The sequence below is a fragment of the Nuphar pumila genome, chromosome 16 (genome assembly GCF_984573655.1).
Source record: "Nuphar pumila chromosome 16, dmNupPumi1.hap1.1, whole genome shotgun sequence".
Classification (NCBI taxonomy): Eukaryota; Viridiplantae; Streptophyta; class Magnoliopsida; order Nymphaeales; family Nymphaeaceae; genus Nuphar; species Nuphar pumila.
In genome coordinates, this window is record NC_143264.1 from 70,556,893 (window position 1) to 70,569,494 (window position 12,602).

Here is a 12,602-nt window from a genome sequence, read left to right on the forward strand (position 1 = left end):
CTGTGAAGCATGGGCTTATCCTTATCAAATTCTTTTAACATTTCCCAAATAGGTTGCATAAATTGAAGGGAGTATACAACTCTGTTCCAAAACTCATCGTCAATAATAAATTTCTTAATTTCTTGAGCCTTGATATCATCATCAGCACGATAGAATGCCCAATTTTCATCAGTCACCATGCTAACCAAAGTATTCTTTACTTTTTTAATCCTCTTCACCATCACAATGATGGACGCAAAACGTGTTTCAATGACCTTCAACAATTTTAGGTCAGAATGCCTATTAAATATAACATTAGCACGATGGTGGTCAAACAACAAAATTTCTAATGCTTTTGACATTTCTTTCTAAATCTTTAATCCATGAATATAAAACATATGCTTGTGAATTTTCTTCTTCTTTGGGGTTGCAGATGCTCTTTAGGGCCAAATTTAAGTTGTGTGCTATGTAGGGAGTCCAAAAAATATGAGGGTACTCACTCTCCAAACTCAACGCTGCACTTTTACAAACTGGAGCGTTGCCTGTAATGATTTGTACCACTTTCGGATCACCCACTTCTTTTATGACTTCTATACACAACCCCTTCAAATACTCGGCATTTTTATATTCCCCAGATGCATCAACTGCTTTCAAGAATATTTCGCCACTAAGCGAACAAACAATGAAATTGATCAGTGAACGCCTTTGAATATCTGTTCATCCATCAGAAACAATAGAAACTCCATTTTGCTCTCATGAATATGTTTTAATCTCTAGCAACCTCTCCATATTTGCCCTCTCTTCTGTCAGAAGTGTGGTTCGTAGTTTTTCTGAGTTTGGAGGCATATAGCTACTCAAATTACAATTTGCCAAAGATGTTACTAAATCCTTACAATAAGGATTTCTATCCGTATTAAATAGGAGTGAACTAGAATAAAAATACCTCCCTACTTTTCTATCCATATCCTCCCTTCCATATGTATTGAATGCTACTTGTATCGTTCCTTTACCTCGTACATTGACTTTTTTTTTCCAGCATCTTTTAGGTGGCTTCCAAATGACACACTAATTGCACAAGAATCACTCATTGTCTTTATCTTCTCATATTCTTCTTGTATTTTTGTGTACTGTTTTCGCATTGGCTCGTCAACTTTTCTACATCCTGAAATGCCATGTCCTGGTATCTTCAACAAATGAGTCTTAACTCTTGCGTAATACCTAATAAAATCCCTTTCACAGAGCTTGCATCGAAATATCTTGTTTCCACCACCTTCTTCTCCAGTTTTTGTAAGATTATCTAAATGTACCTATAGTGGCCCCACATCATCACTTCCACTACAACTATCAGAAAAACTAGCAGCAGAACTCATATGTGGGGACGAAGATGACGCAAGTCTTTTCCCTTAATCCGTCATTTTTATCCTGAAAACACAAAAAAATTTATATTAAAATCAATTATGCAGACAATCAAGACTTATAATATTGACTCCAGCTCCCGACTCTCCTGCCGAAAACAGAGAGGGGCTCGGCCTCTCCCTTGAAATCAGATGGAGCAGGAAGGGGGGCTTGACCCCTCCCCTTCGACCCAACAAGAGAGCGAGGGGGTACCTGCGACGAGGGAGAGGAGGAGGTGGCGTCTGTAATGAAATATGCGGAAGAATCCAAGAATGCTAAAGCATTCACTATGTCTCACACGGACAAATGCAACAAGCATAAGAGAGGAAATCCACTAAGGGATATACGAAGGGCCTTATAAAAAGGCTACACACATGAAAAATAATATCACTATTTTTGAAGAGGAGCTCTCAAGAGCAATACCACATACAAGTGGGGTTCCCCCTATTTATAAGAAAAGGAGACCAAAGGGGCTCCCAATAGAGTCGTTGGGAGCCCCCACCGGTCACAATTGTGACCGTTGGGGGCCCCAACGACTCCATTGTGGGGCCCCTTTTCGGTATCCAAAATACATTTTAAAAAATAAAAAAAACAAAAATAAAAAACAGCAAAATAAAAGAAATAAAACAAGTACCCCTATTGGGTACTTGTGAAATGACCATAATACCCCTATCGGGTATTATGGTGAATATACATCTATATTTATATATATAGATGTATATTATTACATATGTTTTAACAGCGTCGGGCTGCCCTGCGAGACGTCGGGAGGAGAGCGAGAGAGCGCAGCTGCGCGGGAAAGAAGAGGATTAGGGCAATTTTGCCCTAATCCTCTTTCGCAGCCCCTTTTGATCGGGCAACAGATTTTTTTTTACGTTAAAAAATTGGATGAAAACGACCCTGGGTGCATTGATGGCACCGGGTGCCGCACCCGCACGCACACCCGCGTCGCGTCGACGCGGGTGCGGCACCTGCTTTGCCGAGTCCCTGTGACTTAGGTTTCCATGGATCCACATGGTCATATTCAAGAGAGTTGGCATTGGAACTGCTTTATGAGCTGCCTAGTTTGCAACTTGCAGACCATGATGTTGTGACTTCTTACCAATGTTACATGTGCAGCAGTTCATTTTTCGAGTATTGTCTCTGGCAGAGAGACACCACTTTGTTTTCCTTATTCTCTGATCATACTTTGTCATTGTATTTTCAGTTGTGATAGCTTTCTAAGAATGCCCATCGAGTTGCTTTTGGTGGACATTTCTGGAAGTGCTGGTCTTGAGTTAAGATCACCTCAGAAACTGCGATGTAGGAAGTTCCTTGGTTTGATCACTTCCTTGTTAGGCCCGACTTTTTGTAGCTTTCTCTGCCCCCTTTTCTTCTATTCTTTCTTGGTAATTTGTTTGGTTCATATAGTTTTTTGATTTTGTTGATGGGTGAAGCCTGTGTTTGGCCGTGGGGTGTCCTTTATGCTGTGTACAACTATTTAGGATGATTGGCATTTCATGTTGATTACATCAGATGACATTCCATCCTGGTCAGGAATCAAAGAAACTATGGCAATTTACATGAGCATCTGCATAACCTTTTCAGGTTGGTTTCTTAACTTGGTTTGTCAGCTTTAGGGATATGGGGGTTAGCAAGAGGACGTACTAGTGGCACTTGCAGGTTTTTTAATTTGAATATTTTCTGTTACCAAGATAAGGGAAAGCTCACTCTTTTCTGTTGTTTGTGGTCCTAAGTTGGATGCTATTTGTCAAGTTTGTGGTGTCATCTCATGTATGGTATTAAATTGGCTGCCTTATCTATTTGAATGTTTTCTGTTGTCAATTATTGGGTAAAAGCTTGTGTTCCTGCTTTTCATTATCCTCGGTGCTACATCAGGATGAGTTATGATAAGTTTGTGGTATTATGTTCCGTGTAGTGTAGTGTTTATATATAAACTAAAAATGTGTTGGTTTGAAACTTTGAATTTCTCTCACCATGATGTGAAGCATTTAAGTGTAATATTTAAAATGTCCTAATAAAATTTCTGCAGCAATGATATATTTGATCAATGGGCTTATTTTTCTATGCTTGATATGCTTTAACAAAAACTTGAGGTGAGTTCTTTCTTAAAGAAAAACAGAAACTTGAGGCGAGGATTCCATCTATGGAGATTTTCTTTCATTTTTCTGTTTTTTGTTTGAATTATTTCATATTCAGGTGTGGTATATCATATTCTCTTTTCAGCCATTAATGCAAGCATCATGTTGCTTTTATGTCTCCTAGCAGTTTATTTCTTTATTTTTTCTTCCTGATATGCTGCAGTTTGCGAGTGCTGATCTGTCGGTTCTGATACCTTCAGTCAGTGAGGACGCCATTAATCTCATCACTGTAAGTAATACCAGAAGTGAATCAGGTCTTTCTTTTTTCTAATTCTTGCATACATCTTAGTTTGGTATATTGTTGCCCCATATAAGCTAAGTGGAATGGCTAGAGGTGGTCCACCTTAATGAGGTCCCTAGTTTTGAAATAGGGATAATTCCAATTAGGGGCCAACCTTTTGCCCCTAGTTCCAAATATGGGCCACACTTTTCTGATTTTCCAAATATGGGCCAAAGTTTTCCTGACAAAATCCCAAATAAGGGCCTTCTACAACCTGCCATTAACCTCATTTGATTAACCAGAGTTAAATGTTTACCAAAAATACCCTTGGGCTCTTTTTTTCTCAAACCGTTCACCTTCCTTTTTCCTGCTCAGCCCCTTTCCTTCAACCTCCTCTCTCATTGTTGATGGTCCCTCCAGTCTGTACTGCCCCCACCATCCCTTTTCTCCCGCAATCCCCATTGTTCTTTTTTGTATCATCCTCCATTATATGCATTGATTGTCAGCAACTTTTATCAGCAAACCATTATACAAAAAAGTACAGAATGATACAAACAACACAAGACATTCAGGTTGTTCATTTCTGTACATAAAGCTAACATAATTAGTCCCACAACTACTGCTTCATGAGATGACGCATGATCGACCCTACAACCCTCTTTCAAGCGTTGTATATGCTAATTCTGTCCGTGCATCTTCCAATTCAGCTGCTAAAATTTAGCCCTTTTTGCATCACCTGTGATTCCTTTTGCTTACAACATCATTAAACGAAGTCAAAAAATTCAGTTTGAAACTTTGAATAATGCCAAATGATAACAGAAAACTGAGGCCTAAGAACCTTGCGTCAACAAGGATTTTCGCCAAATTATGCAGTGTTCTTGTGCTTACCAATGAGAAGCAGATCACTGGTTTTCCCTCAAGAAGGTCCTGAACAGTTGCCTTGAAAATCTGAGAGGATATGATGCACCAGGTTTCTTGTGTTAAAATATGTACATATAAATATATATCTATACATATACTTGTATATATACATATGTATACATATATATAAGTATATATATACGTTTTTTCTTTTTTTTTGTACACCCAAAAACCCGATAGGGGTATTTTGGTGAAATCCATGTACTTTTTAGGTTTTTCATTTTTCTTTCTTTTTATCTTTTCCTTTTTTCCTTTTATTTTTCATTAATGTAGGACCACAAGGGGACCCACCCATCTAGTCGTTGGGGCCCCAATGACTAGAAGGGAGCCCCCTTGTGGTCCCTCTCTCTTGCATTTGATCCTCTATAAATAGAGGGCTTTCCCTCTTGTAATGCTATGGGTTTTTCAACCCACTTCTCTTCTTCAATCATATTTGCTTTTGCCGTTTAGGCACTTTACCCCTTAGTGGGTTACGTATGCACTTTAAGTGCTTGTGTGCTTGGCTCCTTGTCTAAAAAGTGCTTTGCATTGTTGGTGCTTCCGCTAGTTTCATTACATGGTATCAGAGCCAGGTTGGTGATCTTGTCTCTCTTCTTGTGGGTGCATTGGAAAACGTGCCTCTCAATCTTTTGAAGATACCAAAGGTTATTCTTGGCATCTATGGAGCACGAATCAAAAGTGAAGCTTTCTTTTAAGCTCAATGGATCCAATTATCTTATGTGGGCCTCCGCTATGGAAAATCACCTAAGAGGTAAGAAACTTTGGGGTTTTGTTATGGGAACTATTCTCGAACTTTCTCTTCTGCTCACGAAAATTGAAGGTGGGGTTGAAAAAGCTTTAGATGGCGATGCGTGCATCAAAGCTATCAATGATCACCAATCCAAAGTAGAGGATTGGGAAAGTAACTATGCCAAAATCTTGGCATGGTTCGTGAACAATGTTGACCTCAAGAATTGTGCCAACATTGCTAAGTTTAGAAGAGCCAATGAGGCATGGTTCTTCCTTAAGGGTATGTATACCAAAAAAGATCTAGCTAGACAATTTTTTTGTCAAGAAAAAATTAGGTCTACTAGACAAGCAGATATAAGTGTCCGCGATTACTTTAGTGCTTTAACCCCTATTTGGGATGAACTTGCTCTTCTTGAGCCCAAGTGGGTGGCTTCGGAAGATATTGAGCTAAGAAGAGAATAAATTGAAAAAGAGCATTTCTTTCAATTCCTTCATGGGCTTCGGCTGGAATTTGAACAAGTTAGGGCATCTCTTCTTCATAGAAGTAAAATTTACCTATTGAAGATGCTTTTGCCGAAGTATGCCAAGAGGAAACTCGTCTTGGCATAAGTATTAAGAGTGATGATATTTTGGTCGTTATTAGGCCCGAATCAAATGTTAAAACATATAGACCTCCCAATTTTTCCAAAACTAATGGGTATAGAAGGGGAGTGATTTGTCACCATTGTAATGAACCGAGGCATATTAAGCCGGTTTGTCCAAAGCTCAAAGGAAAGGTGGCCGCGGTTGGAGAAATATCTCCAAAAAAGGAAGAAGAAAATGCCAATGGAGGAGATATCAAAAGAAACTCTTAGCCATATTTCCGAAATTCTCCAACATCTTCTCAAGACTTCTTCACCATGAACATCAGGAGCCGCCATAGCCTATTCTTCATCACCTCTAGGTATGTGGATACTAGACTCCGGTGCTTCTTTTCATATGACATCTCATAAAAACTCTCTTTCTAATATTTTTTTCGAACCCATATCTTCTTATGTTTTAATGGCCGATGGGCCATCTTTAAAAATTGAAAGTATTGGAACACTTGATTTAAAATCCTCTCAAACTTTTTTGTTCTCAAAGTAAGAATTGTTCCAAAAGTTAAACTAAACCTTTTTTTTCGTTTCCTAAATTATCGATCATGGATGCCAAGTCTCTTTCTCACCTACAGATTGCACCGTGCAGGATCTCCAGTCAGGGAAGCTGATTGGGCAATGCCATAGGAGGCGCAATCTTTATTTTATGATTTTTTTGTCTCTTTCATCCAAGTCATTTTGTAATTTTGTAAATGACCAAAGTTTTGAAGTTTGGCATCAGAGACTTGGTCATCCGAACTTTTTAAAGATGTTTCTTTTTCCTTTTTTGGACAATACTTGTAAAGACAAACACATGACTTGTAAAGATTGCATTTTGGGAAAATCTAAAGCTATTCCATTTCCTCAAAAAAATTATGTTCTCACTCGACCATTTGAGCTTGTTCATTCTGATGTATGGGGACCCTCCCCTGTTGTATCGAAAGGAGGTTTTTCATATTACGTAGTTTTTGTTGATGACTTCACTCGATTTACGTGGATTTACTTCTTAAATTGCAAATCTGAGGTTTTCCCTTTTTTCAAAGAATTTCATGTAATGGTTAAAAATCATTTTTTAGGAAACCTATCCATTCTTAGATCCGATTCGGGAGGCGAATATATGTCCAATGACTTTCAAAACTACTTAAAAGAAAATGAAATTTGTCATCAACGTTAACACTCCGCAACAAAATGGTCTTGCGGAAAGAAAGCATAGACACAATAGAAACCACAAGAACTTTATTAGTTTTCAAGAACATTCCAAAATCTTTTTGGGCCGAAGCGGTTCTAACCTTAACATATCTAATCAATAGAACCCTTTCATCCTCTTTGAAAAATCTTTCTCCGTTTGAAAAACTTTACAATTTGTCTCCCGATTATAAAAGACTAAGAATTATTTGGATGTACATGTTTTGTCCTAACTGACAAAAAGCTAAACTTTCTTCAAGGGCAATTGAATGTATTTTCTTAGGATATGGCGAAAAACAAAAACGCTACTGATGTTTTGACTTATTAAATAACAAATTTTATATCTCAAAAGATGTCACTTTCTTAGAAGAAGAAAATGGTTTTTCACATAACCTAAATGAAAATGTTGATTATTCCTTTTTATTTGACTTGTTACCTCAAGAAAAAAATATAGACGATCATGTTGAAACTGTTGAACCTTGTGAAACTCTCATCAAGGATCATTTTGAACCTCCAGATGATGGGCAACATGACCTACAAGAAAATATACCAAGTCACACACAAGTTTATTCTAGAAGGAATGAAAGTAATCCTTCTTGTGCCCTTGAGAAATTCTCTCAAAACGAGTCGGTAGAAGAATCCTCTCAAAGAAGATCAAATCGTATTTCTAAAATACCTAATAGATTTGTATGTTATGATTCTTTTTTTCCAAATTTTCGAGCCTGTTTGTTAGCTCTTCACTCTTTCCATGAACAATCTCATTATAGCGATGCTAAACAATATGCTCATTGGAATAAAGCAATAAAACTTGAACTTGATGCACTTAAAAATGCACAAACTTGAGAAATCATTGATCCTCCTAATGACAAGAAACCCATTGGATATAGATGGGTTTTCAAAGTAAAAACTAAGAGTGATGGTTCTTTAGAAAGATTTAAGGCTCGATTAGTAGCCAAAGGATATTCCCAAAAATATGGGGTGAATTATGATGAGACTTTTGCCCTTGTTGCTCGAATGACTAGTGTTCGATCCTTTATTGCAATAGCTTCCATTAAAAAATGGTCTATTTTTCAACTTGACGTTAAGAATGCCTTTTTAAATGGAAATCTGAGTGAAGAAGTTTATATGGAACCACCTCTTGGCATGAATTTAAATGGTAAAATTTTGAAATTAAAAAAGGCTTTATATGGTCTGATTTATTTCTTCTTATAATGACACTGCTCTTTTTGTTAAGAAAACATACGACTCCATTGTTATTCTACTTCTGTATGTTGATGATATAATCATCACTGAAAGTGATAAAAATGGAGTAAATGATGTTAAGTCCATGTTAAAGAAAACTTTTGATATGTCTGACCTTGGATTTTAGAGATATTTTTTAGGTATTGAAGTGGCATACTTTCCGCGAGGATATATTCTATCTCAAATGAAATTAGCAGCAGACATCTGTACCAAGTTGGGAGTATCTGATGAAAAGAGAGTTGAAACTTGAAACTCTTGAAGTTATTAATGCAAAGTTGAAACTTGCGGATGTCGTTCTACTTGAGAATCCCACCCCCTATCGTCAATTGATTGGATCCCTTACTTACTTATCCATCACCCGTCCTGATATAGCTTATAGCTCATGTGGTTCATGCTGCAAGCCAGTTTCAGTATGCGCCTACTACAGTTCACATGGCGGTCGTGATGTGAATTGTGCGATACATCAAGAATACCATCTCCAAAGGGCTTTTCTTATCATTCTCTTCATCTATTGAATTAACTGCTTTTACTGATGCTGACTGGGGAGTAAATCCCAATGATCGAATCTCAACTACTGGGTTTTGCATTTTTTAGGTGAATCTCTCATTTCGTGGAGATGTAAGAAGCAACAAAATGTTTCACTATCATCCACTGAAGCTGAATATCGGGTCATGGCAATGATAACTATGAAAATCGTATAGCTTAGAAGTCTCCTCTGTGACATGGGCATTCTCATTATATCTTCCACCAAGATGTGTTGTGATAACAAAAGCGCGATCTACATTGCAAGCAATAATACATTTCACGAGCGAACTAAGCATATTGAAATAGATTGCCATTATGTTCGAGACAAATATCTTAGAGGAACTATCACATTACCATATGTTACTTTCAGAATATCAGCTGGATGACTTCTTCACCAAAGCGCTTCCAACTCCGCATTTTTTGTTTCTTCTTAGCAAACTTTCGGTCTTCTCCCCGTAAAGTTTTAGGTGTGTTAAAATATCTACATATAAATATATATCTATACATATACTTGTTGAGAATAGGTGGTTTTATGTTAAGTACTCTTATATTAGATTTTTTTTGAAATTTTACTCTTATAAGGATTTAGATGTAATTTCTCTTTTTGCCTCTCTCTATTTAATATAGAGAGAAGCCCTAATCAAGATTAAGTGATTGAGTTTTCTGTGCAGCCGTCTCTCTCTCTCTCTTTCCCTCTCTCTCTCTACACAGGTGGCTGCCCCTGTCTACATGGTATCAGAGCTTGCGATCTCGGGAGCGTGATTTTGAAGATGATTGATCTTCACCAACGAAAAAAAAAAATTTCAGACTGCGAGAAAAAAATTATATCAGGTTTGTTGTTGCACTAGTGTGGAAGATCTGATAACAGATCTGGGATGTTACCCAGATCTGTCGTCAGATCTAAGGATGGATGTTACCCAGATCTGTCGTGATCTCTTGGAGCTGTAAACAGTTTTTTATCTGTTTTTTTTGGATTTTTTATCTCCTGTCGTGATTTTCTGGAGATAAACGAGTTCATGTTGATGCGTGCATGCTGTGATTGACGTGCTGCTATTTGGCTAACGCAGCAGGCTTCTGTGCTGCTGTGTCGTAGCCGAGAGTTGTTGGCTGTTCCTAGCTGTTTGGGCCACGCAGCAAGTGTTTGTGATATTGTGTGCCAGCCGAGAGTGTCATATTTTCTGTGTTGATTGCGTGACTACCGTGATTCTGAATTTTTTTTGCTGCGTGTGATCGAGATATGATTGATCTATTTAATTGTTTGAAGACTGATTGGCAGTTATGCTTTATATGTTTTGGGAACAACAGTTGTCGTATTCATATGCGTTGCAACTGAATAGTATTGTTGGTCGTGGTGTGTTTGGGTGCAGCAATGGGCTTAACTCCCTGCTGGTGTGAGTTGTGTTTCGTGCTGTATTAGTTTCAGCTATCCATTTGTCGTGGAAGCAGCAGGAGTGATTACCTGCTGGTTGTGGACTGTTTTGTGGAAACAGCAGGGCTGCTTCCTTATAGTGGTGGAAAACTCTACTTAAATACTTGTTGTTCTAGTGAACAGTATGGCTGAAAGTTCGAAATATGATTCGAAAATGGAACAGATTGGGGAGTATAAGGCTTTTGCCAACCCCTTCTCATATGGCTCTTCCGTTAGGTTGAATGAAACCAACTATGCCCGATGGTCCAGAACTTTTATGATGTCGGTATCTGGACATCGTCGAAAACACATTTTGTTGGAAGGCGAACCCACTGAGAAGTTGGGAAAATATGTTACTTGGGATGAAGATAATGACATAGTTATGTCATGGATCATGAATAGTGTCGAACCCCATATTGCAGATGGATTGATCTACTATAATCCAGCAAAACTGATGTGAGACAATCTTCGTGATACATACTCACAAGAAACGAATGTGAGTCGTATCCTGCAAGTCGAACAAGAAATATATAATTTGCAACAGGGAAATCAGACCTTGGCCCAGTACTATGCTTCTGTCAAAGCTGCGTTTGAAAGACTTAATGCTCACAGGCCTCTTTGTTGCTCGAAGCAAAAGGATCATCAAGAACAAACCATGGTTGCTCGTTTTCTTACAGGTCTTTCTTCAGATTTTTCTGTTGCAAAAGTTTAAATGTTGACTGGATCAGATGTTCCCACTCTTGCTGATGCTTATAATCGTTTGAGTAGACTTGCGATCTCTCTGCCACAGTCTCAGCCTGTAACTCAGTCATCTGCTCTTGTTGTCCCATCTAGTTATGGGCGTGGAAATATTCAGAATATCAGAGGACGAGGACGTGGACGTGGTATGGGAGGCAGAGGAAAGCTTCAATGTACATTCTATGGAAAATCTGGACATTTAGAAGATCGTTGCTGGGATAAGCATGGTCGGCCAACATCTTTTTCATCAAAGTCATATACTCCTAAAGCAAATGTGACTACTCTCGAGGCAACAAATGTACAAGAGAATATCGCTGATAATGAAAGTAGTATCACCCTTAGTCGTGCAGAATATGATGAGCTGATAGCTCTTCGACCTCCTGTAGCTGGTGTTGCATATTCAACCGGAAATCATCTTCATCCGACTGATAGTAAGTGGGTTATTGACTCTAGTGCTTCCAGACATTTGTGTGGAAATTCACATGTTTTTTCAGATCTTAAGGATGTTAAGGCTCAGCTTGGAGTCTCCTTAGCCGATGGGAGCTCCTCCCCGGTTGCTGGTCAGGGAAATATTTCTATATCTTCCTCATTACAGTTGAATAATGTTCTTCATGCTCCAAACTTTCCTCAAAGTTTACTCTCTGTTAGTTGCCTTATAAAAGAAAAAAAAACTGTAGAGTAATATTTGATCAAATGGGTTGTCATTTTCAGGATTTGCTGACGGGGAAGAAGATTGGTGGAGGCTATGAAGAAAATGGAATTTACTACCTACATCATCCAATGGGTTCTGTTCATGCTGCAGTTGAACATTCATTCAGTCCTGTTCAGTGGTATCGTCGTCTTGGTCATCCTTCATTGTCAAAGCTTCGGTCGGTCTTTCCTCAGATTCCTTCCACCACATCATTTCAGTGTGAAGCATGTCAGTTGGGCAAGCATCATCGAAGTTCGTTCCCTTCTAGTCAGAGTCTGTCTAGTAATAAATTGTTTGAACTTCTTCATGCAGATGTATAGGGTCCTAGTAAGATTCCTACTAGGACTCAGTGTCGTTATTATCTTGTTATTGTTGATGATTTCTCTAAGTTATCATGGGTATTTTTAATAAAAGAACGATCTGAAGTTCCAAGTCTTATCAAATCCCTAATTCTTGAAATAAAAACTCAGTTTGAATCTATTGTCAAGATTGTTCGCACTGATAATGCTCTCGAGTTTAAATCAAAAGGTCTGTTACAATTTTACCAAGATCATGACATCCAACCACAAACTTCCTGTGCCTATTCATCTCAACAAAATGGGGTGGCTGAGCGAAAACATCGGCACCTCCTTGATGTTGCCAGGACCATTATGATTCAATCTAATGTTCCTGCGTTATACTGGGGTGATGCGATTACCACTGCTTGCTATCTGATCAACCGCATGCCTTCGTCTTCTGTGGGTGATCAAATTCCATTACATATCCTCAAACCTAATGCTCCACTTTTTCCTTTATCACAAAAAATATTTGGATG

At 38.3% G+C, this 12,602-nt stretch overlaps 1 protein-coding gene across 5 annotated transcripts in view; it reads left to right on the top strand.

Annotated features, from left to right (window-relative positions):
- LOC149813481 (cyclin-dependent kinase F-4-like) overlaps positions 1-12,602 on the top strand; it is a 72,515-nt gene that overhangs the window by 35,580 nt on the left and 24,333 nt on the right. For all 5 annotated transcript variants that reach the window (XM_089992327.1, XM_089992332.1, XM_089992330.1 and 2 more), the window contains one exon: positions 3,679-3,744. In XM_089992327.1, coding sequence (XP_089848453.1) covers positions 3,679-3,744 — 66 coding nt within the window. The remainder of the gene's footprint in view (positions 1-3,678; positions 3,745-12,602) is intronic.